This window comes from Plectropomus leopardus, chromosome 2 (assembly GCF_026936395.1).
Source record: "Plectropomus leopardus strain MGB_pleo_1.0 chromosome 2, ASM2693639v1, whole genome shotgun sequence".
Classification (NCBI taxonomy): domain Eukaryota; kingdom Metazoa; phylum Chordata; class Actinopteri; order Perciformes; family Serranidae; genus Plectropomus; species Plectropomus leopardus.
This window is the reverse complement of record NC_142177.1, coordinates 10862358-10878861: the sequence shown is the minus strand read 5'-3', so window position 1 is coordinate 10878861 and position 16504 is coordinate 10862358. Positions and strand designations below refer to the sequence as shown.

The following is a 16504-nucleotide window of genomic DNA, read 5'->3' as shown; positions in this document are numbered from 1 at the left end:
CAATAAATGTTATTTTATTGCTTAAAGCCACGGCTTGTTGCATTGTTTTCCCACAAAGCATCATTCCTTCTTGGCAGTTCTGTTATGTGTGGAAGAGGCTGCAGGAGCTGCGTCACACAGCCAGCAACACCTCTGCTGTCGTCTTGTTTGTTGCACTGACGCTCTGCACTGAGCCTCGATGCTGGCATGACTCACCTGTACCAGAGATGTCATCAGCACTCATCAACACACACACACACAAACACACACACACACACACACACACACACACACACATGCTCACTATTTTTTTCAAAATATTTTTTATTTTATTACTTTTTCAGGTCATTTCTTGTCTTGTTTTTTCCTTTTCTTTATTTGTGCAATTTCAGGTAATTTTCTTACAGATTTTTTCAAATTTCTTTATAATTGTTGGGTCAATTGTTTTTTAGTCACACATTGTCTTTTTATGTTGGTTTTTTTTTCAGAAATCAAGCCAATTTGCTCCAGCTTTAAAGGGCTAAGCTCTGAATGTCCTCAGATTGTACTGACGTCCACCAGTACACCTGACCTTGGCCAATGTCAAGACGTTGAAAAAAGTCATTTCACTGAAAAAAATTTTAAAAAAGAGATGAATTTCCCTTTTTTTTGCCACCTCATATCTTCTTGAGTCTTGTCATTGAATTACACCTCTCCCATCATTGGTCCAATTTCAGAGACACCTGGAAACATGTTATGTGATGGTTACAATGTTTAAAAAAAGTAGCTTTTACCAGGTTGATTGATCAAGAGCAATAATATCCAAGTTTTCCTAACTGTTGCTGCAATTATGAGAGCAACACTCAGTGTGGCAGCAGATGAAGAGAGCCATCACCATCAATCAGCTGTCAGCGCCACTAATTAGGGTGTTAAATCTTTGAGTCTATTCTTAGCAGACACTCATTCCTTGGTAACACAGAGCTGAGCAGCAGACAGCTGATCAGTTTGATGCCTGACAGCAAACCCTCAAAAGAGACAGGAAGACTATTATTGAAATTAGGAAGTCTGATAATCTACATTTAGATCTTTGAAAAAAGTTTTTGGGATCATCCAGACAAGCATTCAGATGTGGGCAAAGTTTGTTTTTTTTTCTGAAAGCTTAAAGTGTCTGCAACGCCTATTTGCCTGTGTTAGAAAAAAGTTTTAAATATTAAACTTAATCAGATTCAATCAATCAATATTTTTTCTTATCCAAGTTTGCCATAATTAAAGTGGAAATACAGAAGCTTTGTTTTTTTTCCTACTTTTTACAAAGTTAATTGCACAACGTTATGTCTATTAAACAATGATACCATGAGTGTTGAGTGTCACAAGGAGTTCAGATGAGGGCCCAAATGCAGAAAAAAGGGCAGGCAGGTATAAAAACAAAACGCAAGCTTTATTGTCAATAGAGATGTCCAAAAAAACAAGCAAGCAACAAAAACACAAAGTACAAATAAAAAAATTGAATAAAAATCTCAAACCACTGAAGATAAAGGAAGACCTCGGCTGAAGACTGGAACACCGACGGTGGAAATAACAGGCAGGACAACAGTGCAGGATCACAGACGACAACACGTTACATATACACAGGGAAGTAATTAGGAGAACACACAGCTGGGGGAGGTGGACAGGGAAGAGGAGGAAAACACAGGGATTGGCTAAAGGCTACATTAAAGCAGCTGGGGGGGATCACAGTCAGGGTACATAAAGTAAGGATGCCTTTATGATGAATCATAAGATCTCAGGCGAAACTATAAGAGTAAAAGCACATCATAGGGTGCAATCTGCCCCAGTTCGGTTTGGGTTAGGTTGACATTATGTTGTAATGAAAAAACTGACTTATACAAAGTGATACAGAAAAGTATGGGGATGGATATGCCAATACCTGCACACATAAACCCACCGCTAAATACAATTACTGTGGATGTGTTGGTTTTAATGTAGGTAAACTGAGCCTTTACAAATACAATCTCTTGAAAAATTCCCATCCTTCATTTTACAACTCAGAAACAGTCGGAAACAGAGAAACAGTTTCCAGCATCTGCCCAGTTCATCCATAAGCAGATAGCTAACAATATGAAGCGCAGGTGGATTTAAATGCTGTTTCCAGACATCAGGTTAACTGAGTTACACCTCCTCAATCACTGCATGTCATGTAAAATATCGCTCATGTGTCAGGAGGAAAAGACAGATCAGTCTAGGTGACGTGGGTGTAAAGGTGTCGCAGGAACTCTCCTCTGGTGGTTGAGTCTCCGGGGAAAACTGCCTGGCAGAAGTCACACACGTGAGACTGCAGTGCCACGTCTGACATCAGCAACCCATCAGACTGACTCGGGAAGTGTCCAGCATGGCAGGGACTGTCTGTCACAGGCTTCTGACACAGAGAGGACAAGATAGTTTTTTTTTTTCAGAAGTTAAAAAAAAATCCAAGCATAGAAAATAGAGCACCCCTGACCACCACAGATGGGACTTAGTAAAGACACCTACACCAACTGTGTGATCTTCCATCCTCGGATTATTTGAGACACTGGAAGAGGCTCCTTGACACCTTGTGATGTCAAGGCTTAACAGGGGAACCACCGTTTGCTCCACCGCCCCATCTTCTTTCCTCTGACGAGCCCCTTCCACACACAGCTTAGACATATCTTCAGCGAGGAGATCAGAAAAAGTCCCCACGTTTCTAGAGAGGCGATTGATGCCACACTGTGGGTTGAGCGCTGTGGCTGTTAGTGGTTGAGGCTCTTCATGGAGAGATACAGGGATTTCTTGGGTACACTGGATGGAGATAGATGTCATATCACTTAAATCTCCATTAGGAAGAGTGGCACCTGCGGACAGATGTGTAAAAGGGAAACCTCAATATTTTTTACCCAGGATTTTATTTTCGCATGTTTTTGTCTCAAAGTGCCTAAAAGAGACAACAATTTTTGAAATTGGTACAGTATTGAGAGAGAGCGCTGCTGCCGCAAAACAGGCTGCAGTTTAAAAAGTTGTATAATTGAAGGGTTAAACTATATAAATTGCAAATGAACAGCAGAGCTCTCCAGGTTGATCTCCGTCTCTAAGGAGCTCCGCGAATGGCCTTTTATTTGATCTCCATGGTAACAGATAAATGAGCGAGAGGGTGAAAGTTCAAAGTGCAGTGTTATGAAGAAGTTGTATATGTCCTGATTGTGTGCAGCACTACATATTATGTAAGGGAAGCCATAGTACCCACTAAAAGGAAAAAGAATAAGTATGCAATTTGGTACACACCCTCAGTTTCAAAAATTGTTGTTGTCTGCGTTAGTTACTGAAGTTACCCTTGAAGTGAATCACGACTGACACATTAATGTGCACTGGAATTACAATAAGTCATATATGAACCTTGCTGTTTCTGCAGAGCTGTTGTCAGTTGATGTAGCAGAGCTGCCTGTCTCAGGCAAAGTGACCGTAGGCGAAGAAACTGCTCGTACAGTTCACTGTATGCTTCCTCCATCTTACCAGCTCAGAGATCTGAAAACAGTAAACAGAGGAAATTACATTTTCAATATGCACTCAGCATACACAGATGGTGACATATTAGGAACAAGAGTGAACAGCCATTCAGGCGGCTCTGTGAGGCTGCATTCAGATACAGCAGAGCTTTGAGTTGAATGCTAATGTCCATATACTAACATGCTGTATGCAGCTGTTGTTTGCCCGCGCACATTAACTCAGGTTTTTCCTTAAATTTGCAACACAACATTAAAACATTATGCATAAATATAAATATACCCATATTATACTAAAAAATAAGGTCTCCATTCACTTACTTTGTTTACTTTGTTTATTTTTCATATTTGATTTAACCGGTTATTTGAATAAATCAGTTATAAAAAAATAAACATATATATATATATATATATATATATATACACACACATTTTTTAAATTTTTATTTATTTATTTATTTATTCATAAGGTGTAATTCCTTTCATCAAAGCCATATAAACTATCCACAATGTGTATGATTTCCTCAAATTGACAAAATACACAGAAACTTACAAAAATGGCAGTTTGGGCAGTTTGATCCTGAATTATATGCATTTTCTTTTACAATAAACCAACCAAGACTCATCTGACTTTTCCTAAGGCCTATTAAAACCCTAATGCCCTGGTCTTGGTTTCTTTATTCTAATTCAATGCTAAGTGATTTCCAACCTCTACCTCTAACACACAGTACATTGTACTGTATATTATCACAGATTTATTTACCCTTTATAAGCTCATCTGTCGCTCCTCAGAGAATTCAGGACTCCTCGTTATTTCTTCCAGCTGTGTTCAGTCACCCCTCATCTCTAGCAGGCCTCCTGCTTTATTCAGAGAATCAGACACCGTCTCAGTGTGTAAATCCAGACTCAAAGTATATTCACGCAACCCAAATAACTGATTTGATTCAGTGAAATCTATTCTCCAGAGGCCTTCCCAACCACACTGACTGCATGACAAGTCAGTTTCTCTGAAATGCTCCTCTCAAATGTTGAACACAAGGAAGTAACACTTGAAAACAGGGAAGTGTAACTCTGTTAGTATAAAAAAAGAACCTTGCCATCAATCTGTTCAACTGTAACATGAGAGTCTGCAGAGTATTTTTCAGACTTAAAGAAGGGACTGTGCTATTACTTTTTCAAGATTTTAAAATATTCAACTGCCCACAATGTCGCTCCAACTTTGTATTTACATGGTTTTAATGAGGAGTGTCAGAGAAAAATAGAGGATAGACGGGCAAAATAAACAAGGTGTTTCCTGTTTGTCATCCAAGTTACTGCCTTCAGAACAGCCTACCTCTAAAAGTAGACAGCAACAACAATACTCTCCATAAAATGTGTGTTACTTTGTATGTTAAAGGTATAAAGTGGATTTTATAAAAATGTATACAACATAATACATGTTACATGACAACATAATACATACATACATACATACATATACATACACATATACATATATGTAGATAGATAGATAGATAGACAGAGTGGCCTGTATGAATTTATCTCTATTGTTTTTCAAAACTTTTTGTAAATACATTGCAGAGCAATAGTACAAAATCAGCTTTAAAACGTTAAACTTTCTAGTCTCATGACGCGTCAGAACTGTGTCATAGTCTCTGCAGTGTGGAAATTAAGTGTCACTTGTTTGCTCAGTTTCACACGAAAAATGCGGAACTCCAGCGGAAGTTCGTTTCGGATTCTGCTTCTTTTCTCGTGTGAATCACCATATGAAAAGTACATTTAACTCACCCTTTGTTGATCGATCATTCTCAACAGGAAGTGCAGACGCAGCTGATGACAAATCTTCTGTCGGACTGGCCAACATTTTTACCATGATGACGTCTCTATCCCAACCCTAAACACGACTTCACCTGCGGCACACCCAGAAAAACCTGCCAAAATATTACTTCCTGTTAAACTACCTCCAAAATAAAAGGTATACCCTTTCGTGGGCATGCAGTAAAAGCTATAATAAAAGGACTTTAGATTGTGCACGTAACATCGGATAAGCACCAGAGGGAGTTGTTAGATAAATTACCCAAACAAAATATAATCACTAAAGACTGGCTATTTAATCTTTGTTTTTAATGATAATGTTGAGTGAGGTGTATTATGCTCTGTTTATATGGGTCTTATCTTGAGATCAGAGGTTAAGGGATGGTTAGACCTTGGGTCTGATGTCTGGAGTACGGACACCAGGCTTAAATTACATGGAATGTGTCCCCTTGGGGTTTTTGTGGTTGAACACAATAGGTGAAGGAATGTTTACTGATAAATGTGTAGATACTTGTACCTATATAAGACACATGCATGAGCTGTAAGAGAGAGAGATTCACATTGGTCCCGAATCTTCTCCCAAGCAGACCATGGTGCCTGGTGGATGCTGAACTTTGTTGTAATAAATTGATTCTTATGCAACTAAGTCAGTGTCAGCGGAGGTTTCTTCATCGTCCACACATCAGTGCTGCTTAAGAAACAACGACATGAGAAAACACTAAGGTCATGAGTCCAGATTCCCCAAACCCAGCCTCACACTCTTTAAAAAGGTCTGTTCTATATATTTCGGATTATGTATATTTTATTCTGACAGTATATTGTTCAGTGAGATTTGTTTTTGGAAATTCAACTTCCTCTCATGAAGGTTAACCTTCCATTTCCACACTGCTGGTAAATAAAACAAAATAAATCTGTTTGGGCAAAAATACAGTCTGCATTTTTTGTGTGTCTGTTTGGTTCTATGTTAGATTAAAAAAAAATCTATAAATGCTCTAATACTCTGTCTGCAATTACCATGTTGTAAAATAAATATAAATTGTTGAGAGGGACCGTAACCCCTCCCACCTGAAAAATATAGATCACTTGATCATCGCAATGGTTGATACAGACATAAGTTGGGTTTTTTGTGCTGATTATGGAACAAAGTATTGGACAAACACTAGATGAGCCATCAGCAATTAAGGGATCACCAAATTATAATTAATCTTGAGGGAATGTGTGTGTCAGATTGCATGGCTATTCACTAAGTGGAAATAAGTGGAAAAAGACACCCTTTTGCTTTAACTTATCACATGTTGATCACAAAATGGCTGTACAATGGTGACACCATCTGCATTTAGATTTGCTTTCTCTTCAGTTCTGCCTGCCACTCATTACATTCTTCTAGGAAAATGAAAGCTTTATTCATAGCACAAATGAGCTTACTGGGCAACCAAAACAGGAAAAGTGAAGCACTTTTGTTTTCCATGATAGTTATCAGTAGTTATCCCCAATTACCAAAACAGTAACAATCTAAGTTCTTTGCACTTATATTCCCAGGAGCAGAAATGGCGGACAATGGAAAAACAGAAGTAACTGTGGATCACAAGGGATCCAGTTGTCTTTGCTACAGCAACGCTAACAATAATACTCCTTGGATACACTTGGTGGTGGTGGTGGTGGTGGTGGGTAAAATTTGTCTGTTTCCGCTTTAAATAGTTGTTGAGATAATTCACTCAAAGCCACTGTCATGAGAGCTCTCCTTGAAAATGTTTAGTCATGTTTAGTCTCGTTTCCCCAGGGGGTATTTACTGTATGTGCGTGTGTGGCATTTTGGGTGCTCTGTCATGTGTTGCGTTTGTCTGATATTGATTTAAAAATAGGCTTAACATTAAGTCAGCAGAGTCCTGTGGGTGGCAGACTGCCTTCAGTGTTGTTCATCCACTTATGAGGAGCAGCAGTTTTTGCCCTCAGTGTCAGCCCCTGACAGCTGAGTTCACAGCCAGCACCTTGTGATCTTAGAGGGTTGCCAGCTTCCTTTGCTTCAGATTGGTTATGTAACTCTGTGTGAGGGAGGGGCTGCCTTCATTTCTCTAATAAGTCATGTCTTTGTCAAGTATCCTCTCTTCAAGAGGATCCATTTAGGTCCATGCCTTATTTTTGGCAGAAAAACAGCTGCTAATATGCAGCATTTGCTTATCTCTTTATCATCTTGTGTTGTTTTATCTGCTTCCTGATCTGGTGAGTCATTATGCCAAGTTAGAGCTGCATTGATTTGAACTGTATAGTAACACTTTTATAATATAACCCATGATTTACTGTTTCATTTTGTTGTATAAATCAGAATGCAGGTTCAAAATACTAAAAAATCTTACAGTGCTAGCTAACCTAAACACAGATATTCATCCATTCATTCACTCATCACCTCACTGCTTCTCCTTTTAAGGGTCATGAGAGGGGCTGGAGCCTATCGCAGCTGTCATTTGGCAAGAGGCAGGATACGCCCTGGACAGGTCACCAGACTATCGCTGGGCTGACACATAGAGACAGACAACCATTCACGCTCACATTCACACCTACTGCCAATTTATTGTCACCAGTTAACCTAACCTGCATGTCACCCAAGGTCTGAACCATGTCCCAACCCAGGTTCACACCTGGCACCCACTTGCTGTGAGGCGACAGTGCTAACGACAGCACCACCATGCTGCCCTTAGATGCAGGTATTGTGTCAAAAAATAAGACTGTGGTGAACAAGAGGACAACTAGGTAATTTAGATACATATATATTGATCAAACATCGGAAACCTCTAAAGAGAGGCTACCAGGAGGAACAGAGCAGCACAAGTAGGACTTCTGATGCCACACTAATCTGCCTATCCATCTGATGTTCCCTTTTACTGTCAGTCATGTACAAGAACCCCAGATACTTAGACTCCTTCTCTTGGGGCAGTAACTCTCTCCGATCCTAGAGTAAGCAATCAACCATTTTCCATCAGAGAAGCATGACTCAGATTAGGAGGAAGTGACTTTCATCCCAACCACTTCACACCTGGCTGCAAACTGTCACTGGAGGTCACTGTCTGATTAAGACATCAGAACCACATCGCCTGAAAAAAGCAAAGATTCAGTTCTGAGGTTCCCAATTCAGACACTTTTTCCTCCCCCGGCTGCACCTTTAGATCCTGTTCATGAATATCACAAACAGAATTTGTGACCTGGGAGTACCCTTGAAGGGACCCAAACCCACCTAAAATGGGTACTTCATGTATGCCCGACACAGCTCTAATTGGTTATACTAGGACCAGATGGCTCGTAGCAATGGCTCTGGTATCCTTTACTCCCGCCATGCACCCCACAGGACTTCCCAGGGGGACAATGCCTTAAGCCATCTAGACTGGACAGGGAAAATCCCATGATCCCTCCGGCAGCCCTGCAAGGATGAAGAGCTGCTCAACTCTTTAATGGCCACAACAGAATCCACATTGCTCCTTTGAATCTGTTTTGTCAGTTGGTAGGAGCCTTCTTTCCAGTACCCTGGAATAAACTTTCACTGAGCAGTATAGTTCTCAAATTGTGGATTACATCCCATGGCCCTCTTTTCTTAAAAATTGGAACCACTACCTTGGTCTGCCAGTCCCAGCCCAACAGTATCCAGAGCCTTAAGTTGCTCAGGGAGGAATTTCATACACACCTATGCCTTGTCACTGAGGAGCTTTGTTACTATCTCAGAGACTTCTGCCAGGGTTATGGATGAGGATCCACCAAGTCTTCGGACTCTGCTGGCAGAGTGGGCTCCACTGTGAAGACGGCTGCCTCAGATGTTGAGGCAGCAGCTTCGGCAGTGGAGGTCCTGAACATGCTCCAGTCAGCGTCCATGTCCCAAATGTCCTCTAGGATGCATGAGAAATTCTTGAAGTCCTTGCAGACAGTGGCCTTAGCCAGATTTTCTCAGTTCATCCTCACTACATGTTACTGTCCTGGCCCTCACAAGCACTAAAGACCCCCAGGATGACTACAAGCAGCATTCCTTCCAGTATGCCACCCAAAGAGTCCAACAAGGGCAGTACTCTGAACTGTGTTTTGGTGCATAAGCGCAAACAATAGCCAGAGGCTTCCCCCCAGCTAGTGGCAGTTGCATAAAGGCAACCCTCTTGTTCCCTGCAGAGAACTCCAACAGAGCGGCACCCAGCCAAGGACGTGTTAGTATCACCACACTCATCCGATGCATCTCACCCTGGGCATCTCCAGAAAAGGTGTGACTCTAGCCCATCACAAGGAGTTTGGTTCAAGAACAGGTGCGTTGCCTAGAGGTGTGCCAACTATATCTAGATGCACTGCTCCACCTCTTATACCAGCTCAAGTTCCTTCCCTGCCAGAGAGGTGACATTCCATGTCAGCATGCCTAGGTCCTTGTCTTTGCCTGCCACCTAATGTACACTCCACCTGTCCCCTATGCCTATCTCTGCAAGTGGTGGGCCCACAGGTTATTGGGTTCACGTAGATGCTTTAGGCTGCACCTGGCTGAGGTCATGTTGATGATGGCTCTATGAAATGCATCCGTGTCTATTTTTGCCCAAAATAAACAAGTGATGTTTTATATGAGTGCTGGTGTTCTATTTTTTTCTGTGCCTGGCCAAGGCCCATGGGTCAAGGCCCGGTCCAGCTCCCCTCCCAGGTCTGGCTATTGGACCCCTGTGCCATGAGGGGACCAGGGTATAGGAGGATAAGACAATGTCAAAGACAAATAAACGCATCTTAATGTTTTAAGCCAAAATAAGTTGCCAACTTGAACTTGCATGTGTGAGAAGTCTTCCATGGGGCTTTTACACTACATGACACATTTATACACACATTGATAACACTTGTGGCCGAGGCTACCTTACAATGTGCCACCTCATACCCACACGCAAACTGATTGCACAGCATTCAGCAATTTGGGACTTAGATTCTGGCCCCAAGGGCACTTCAACACGCGGACTGAAGGACCCGTGGAGATGTGGACTGGAGGAGTCGGAGATCAAATCACTGATGTTCCGATTAGTGGATGATCTACTCTACCTCCTGAACTACAGCTGCTCTAACAAATGTATCATTCAAAAGTAATGACACCCATACAGTACAGACAGCACTTCATCTTTACAATGTATAAGAGTGCATATGTTAATTCCTATTTTTAACTGCTCCTCGGGTTTCCAAGGACATGTATGTTGCTTTATCACACCCACAGCTCTTAATGAGATGCAGGTGTCCAAAACTCTTAAAAGTTACTTCTCTTCATGGTTATAAAGAGTAAGAGTTAGAGGCTTCACCTACACCAATTTTAAGCAATCAGAGAGTGAATTGGTGATTGATGCAGTTATTTATATTCATGTTGTACCCTATACTAACAGTCTGCACGAGTTGGTGGTTTGCACCATGTATTTGCTCCGACCTTGAACCTCTCCCTCCACACACACACACACACACAGTCACACACATAGTCACACACACACACACACACACACCACGCCTTGTCCACCAGCCCCCCTCCTTTAGCGCCATCCCTTTGCACTTGATCCCTGTGTTGGGACTCGACTGAAGTGTGTTTGTGTGTGTGTGTGTGTGTGTGTGGGGGGGGGGCTTTTGCTGTGAATAACTTCTGGGCACGATGCCAAGAACTGTCATCTGCCAGTGCAACACTATCCATCCTGTCAATCTTGTTTTATAATTGTAACATTCTCATATTCTCATATTCTCCGGCTGAGCAGAGAGAAGTTTCCAACATAGTGAGACACACACATACGCACTCATGCACACACACGCACATGCACACGCACTCACACTCACACTCACACTCACACTCACACACTTTTATTGTTAACTTGGCTTCTCCAGCAGCATCGCTACATCTTATTAATCAAGTTTTTACAAGTGTAGAGTTAGAAAGCTTACCGTTTGTGAAATAGAACAGTCTGTGATCTGTTTGCACTCAGTGTTTCTGTCTTTCTTTAACCTGTGTTGTTCCAAACATTGTTTTTCTCTCTGTTTGCTTTTAAAAAACTCACAGCAAACAGAAAAAAAAGGAACTTAATGTCATTGTACATATTGTTTATGAAACATAACAATATGTTTACTGATGAAATCTAAAATCTTTTTTTCCAACATTTCTTTAAAGATAAAAACAGCATAATCAAAATTTTAGGCGTCATAGCTTTGAAGCATGTTATCCGTCTTTGAAGTCCACCACTGAGTGGCCACTTAATGAAACTTATACCCAAGGACACAACGAAGACATCCATAAGATGTCCACTGAGCAAAGAGGTTTCCACCATCCCCTTCTTTTACACACTTCAGAATGGTAATTCAGCCGGCTCACCATTCACTTATTAATTTAATCCAGCAGAGACTAAAAGCTTAAGATGGTGATGTGGGGCGCAGGGTTATCACAGGGATGGCATGAGCAATGACGTCTGCCAACTCATTTATCACCGGACTCCCTTAGTGAAAGAAACAAGATCCGATTACAGAGGTTTCTATGGGCTCAACAATGGCCTGCTATAAATACACTCACAGAGGGTTTTCCACACTCAACAGCACACCCACACACATGCAAGAACTGTTGCACAGATACACAGTATGTGTGCAAATGAATGTGTGTCTGGATGAACATGAGAGACTCTGTGGTCATCACAGGAATTGAATTATCATGCCAACTTCCCTTAGATGCCCTTGTTTTTGTCTTATTGGGGGATTCATCATTGTGCTAAGATGCTCTGGAAATGAATAGGATAAATATCTGAGGAATCTTATGTGCACCTGTGTGTATGTGGGTGTGCATAAAAACATAAAGAAGAACAGGAATAGTGGAGGAGGAAACACAGAAGCCCCCACAGAGCACTAAACAGCTTCACAAAGTTATTTACAGCTCAATCCATCAATAAATGACAGGTGCAGTATCCTCACAAACAAACCTATTAGCTTTCCTCCCGCTGGAACAATATCCTCTCCAACAGTGAGCTACTTTCTTTCTCTGTCTCTCTCACGCACACACACACTCACTTACACGTCTTTGTGACAGGCCAATATGTTCGATTCTGACTACTTTCTTGCTGAATTCGTTGAAAATATGCTAAAGAAAGGGATTGTGAGAAATGATGTTGGTTCCCCAAATGAGCCCCTTTCATTTATACCAGTGTAAACTTTATTCTGGCAACACATTCAAATGTCAGCAGATGTCAGCAGTGGTCTTACACCAAGTAATGGTTAGACATTTAAAATTTTACTTGAGTAAAAGTAAAAGTAGTACAAGTTTTTATTCTGTAATATAGCATTTTGTTGGATTATTCTTAGCCATGCTGGCGGCACGTCTCTATAGATGTTGTTCCCAGGGGATTAATCCCACATGCATGGACATGGGCAGGGTAAGGCTTGGTTAGGCTACGTACCCCCCAAGAATTGTCTCAGCACCACCATGAAAGAGCCAAGAAAATAACGGAGCAGAATTAGCAAACCCATCTGTTTTTATCCTGGCTTACTTTGGGGCCCTACACATTTCTGTTGACCTGGCACCTTCACACCCCACATCCTCATCTCCTATTGTATCCAACTTGGATCCACTTATGCTATGTTAGGTAGCTGCGTGAGTCTGTCTCTGAATCCCAATGACAGTGAGATCCTCTGACTTTTCCCGGCACCATTATTACATTCAAACTTTGGTTTTTGAATAAAATGCATCAACAACTATTGGATAGATAACAATTAAATTTGGTTCACACATTGATGCCCACGTCAAGATAGAGAATAATAACCTTGATGATCCCTTGACTTCTTCAATTTGATCTTATTGGTGTTGTACTTTATGTTTACTATTAATTTGAGCATGTTAACATGGAAAACTATGCTGGTGAATGGGTACTCCAAACATGCATGCTGATATGTATTTCTCACAGTTTGCTGTGTCCTGAATCTTTAAGACTTTTGGGTAGACTGAACCAATTTTCTGTTTAAGACTCACTGAAGTTTCCCTCAGTAGTTGGTCTGTCTTTGTCTTCACTTGGTCGGCTTATTATTAAAATTATTGTGTTTTATTGTGTTTTTGGATTTCAGTTTACTGTGTTTTTCCCTCCTGATGTCCTGTGCTGCTTTTTCCTCATTCACCCAGCTACACACCTGCTCTGCATCAGCCTCATTAGTCCTTCCCTGCTCCTCAGTTTTTTCCCAATCAGCTCCGTGCCTGTTCCTCTGCCTCATTATCTTATTCCCCTCACCTGAGCTTCTCCACCATTTTCCTCCACCTGCACTTCATTCCCTCGTCAGGCTAACTTGTATTAAGTTCTGGTTTTCGGTTCACTCTTTGTTGAGCCTTTATTTGATTGTGTGATGTTTATTTGCTGTTTCCTTGAAGTTTCCTTGTTTCCTTGAAGTTTCCTTGTTTCCTTGAACGTGATCTTTTGAGTTCCTGTTGCCTGCTGTCTTCTGCATTTGCATCCACCTGCTCTGCAACTCATGACAGTATTGGCATTTACAGTCGCTCAAAGCACTATTTTGTCTAAGTAAAGCCTCACAGAACTGCTGATATGCTGTAGACTTCGGTGCTGTTACTGACGCATTAATGGTGTTTTCAAAAAGCTAATTCTGCAAAGTAACTTGTTTCTACGTCATGGAGTAAAAAGTGAAACATTTGCTTCTAAAGTGTGGTAACATTCAAGTACAAAGGAAGGTGACATACTCTAGTAAAAAAAAAATGTCTCCAAATAGTGCTTAAGTACAGTTGGCTGCTTGAGAAATAGTATACTATTCATTCAACCAGTGGTTATGAATGACTGAATGAATTAATTATTTAATTTATTTAATTCAATTATTTCACACAGTTTTTTCTCAGTCAATTTCTAAAAAAGAAATAGGCTGAAGCCCAAGGCTTTTTTTGTAATCTAAGCAGTGTATGTCTGATCTTGCCCAGCATGATGTTCTGTAATGATACAGCAAATATTTCAATGTGCCTGTCCAGTTGGAGGTCGTACAGAGGAATAAAACATGGAGATCGGCATGTTCATGTAACAAATAACCATGACAAGTGAGCCACATGGTACTGGTCAGAACATAATGTCTCATGGTGCAGGGTGTAAGGCTTCAGTTTGTCCTGAATGCAGAGTGTTGCATGTCAGAGTACAGGTCAAAAGTTAAGGGGTCAATGGCAGCTCCAGATGGTACATTTCCAATTTTGGAAAAGATGGTGTCAAGATGCACAGCGACCTCAAACATGAGATATATTGGCAAGGGGGTGTATTTTGAGTTTGAGTTTGGGCAGTTAGAGGAGGTTACACATGTCATGGATACATGCTCACAAAGAATGATAAGTCACACTGAAAGTCAAACAGGATTAACACAGTCGATGGTTCTGATTAAATAAAGGTTTTAGTTGGAAAGAGAAGGACTCACTGAGCTGCTGCATTCATCTAAATCCTTCTTATGAAACTGTACTCGTCTGCTGTTCCCATTACATCTGACTTGGGCAGCATGCTTGCCATTTTGTAACATAATGAACACCTCAATGCAAGCTAGCTTTCATATTGCCTCCTCCTCTTTTCTCCCCTTGTCCCTTTTTTCCACTCTGTCTGCCAACACCAAAATCCAGATGACCGGAACGTGGTGTACAGTAGGATCGGGTGTCGAGCGGCTGAATGCAGTCGGTGTTGCAGTCTGCCGTGGCTGAGAGTGGCACGGTGTCATCTTCCCTTTGGTCAGGGATGTTGCCAACGTTAACGCCATGTGTGACAAAACAACACAGACACAGTGAAAAGGAGATGAAGGACTGCTTTTGGTCACTTTTCATCACATCATTAATATGTAACTAGCTTCAGCACGCTGGGTGCAGTGTTAAATGAAGTCTGAGTCTTTGTTTCCTGCATTACACAAACAGACGGGGAGACATTTTCTTAACTTGTCTCAAAGGGAGCGGCCATTATTTATTTATTTGATTTTTATTTTTTTCTGTTAATTCCACAAAAAGACCCAAAACTGATCTTTATTAAGAAGTTTGACTATGTAGCCAAAGCCTGATAAGGTCTATTCCACAACAGGCTGTGAGGCTGTACCAAAACATGGTCAGGTCCATTTTTTCCATTTTTGAGGATTTTATATCAATATTTTTAAGCACCAAAATACTGATTTCCCACGTGACCTGTTGTAGTTTTCTGCAATATTGCTGATACTTGTAATACCATTGACTTCTTTAGATGCCATGATAGTTTCAGAAGTCATATAACAATCGAGTCCATGGTAGAATAACAACTCTCATGAGCTGTATGCAACATTCAGAGCATAGCCTATCTATTATTCAAAGTCTCGGGCAGGATTGTTTACACTTGGTTCTCAACATGGAGGTGGCTGCACTGGTGGCAAGCAGCTAACAATGCTAACTCAATTAACAGCGCTAACAACAGCAACACTGCTGACCAGTCAATGGTGTTAACCTAGGGGGCAACCGGAGGGTCAGTGATATGCTTCCAGGACCCCTTTTTGGTTTGGGGTAGCATTATCAGAATTAACCGCTGTATAAGTGCAGTGCAGAGCAGTGCAAACAGCTAGACAATACAACACACACACAGGAACTCACAAACAGTAACGTGCAAAAGTGGCCGACTACCACAACAAAAAACAAAGCAGCTCAGATTGCAACACACTGTGTGAGTGTGATTTCATTGGCTGTGCAGAATGCCATTACTGCCATTACATGTGCTATATCTTCACATGTGTGTAGTAGTTGCTGTATTAATGTTCTGAATGTCGCATACAGCTGCTTTAGGCATAGGCCTAGTGGTACTTTGAGCTAAATGTTGATGTCAGCATGCTAGCATGTGCACATTGACAATGCTAACACGCTGACGTATTTGCCATCTTAGTTAAGTGTATTAGCATGCTAATTTTGTTAATTAGCATTAAAGACAAAGTGCAGCTGGGGCATCTTAAGTTTTTCAGGTATTTTGCCAAAATATTGGACCAATGAAAAATTTCAAGGGGACTACCAAGGTTATTATATTATTATTATTGTATTTGATTTTTTCATGTGATTTGTTGTCAACAAAATATAGCACATAGTTAGCCTGATCCTTTTTTGTAAGGCAATTCTTCTAAACACAGATGTAAAATATACACCCTGTGAATTATACACCATGATAAATTGACACAAAAACGTATCGAGGAACTGGCACTTAAATTCTCATTGCTCTCAACAGGAACCAGATGAAAAAGATAAT

General features: G+C 41.0%; 1 protein-coding gene across 6 annotated transcripts; it reads right to left on the bottom strand.

Moving 5' to 3' along the window:
- Positions 1-1377: 1377 nt before the first annotated feature.
- On the bottom strand, positions 1378-5416 carry LOC121950917 (uncharacterized). Of its 6 annotated transcripts, none has more exons than XM_042497051.2 (5): positions 5262-5416; positions 4237-4331; positions 3367-3495; positions 2488-2828; positions 1378-2374 (listed from the first exon to the last, which is right to left on the bottom strand). In XM_042497051.2, the coding sequence occupies exons 3-5, from the start codon at positions 3476-3478 to the stop codon at positions 2198-2200; spliced, it is 630 nt and encodes a 209-aa protein (XP_042352985.1). In that variant the 5' UTR covers positions 3479-3495; positions 4237-4331; positions 5262-5416; the 3' UTR covers positions 1378-2197. The 6 variants fall into 6 exon arrangements, with proteins under 6 accessions (XP_042352985.1, XP_042352992.1, XP_087940923.1 ...); XM_042497058.2 differs by having other exon boundaries at positions 4237-4334; positions 5262-5413; XM_088084797.1 differs by lacking the exon at positions 4237-4331 and having other exon boundaries at positions 5262-5409.
- Positions 5417-16504: the final 11088 nt, after the last annotated feature.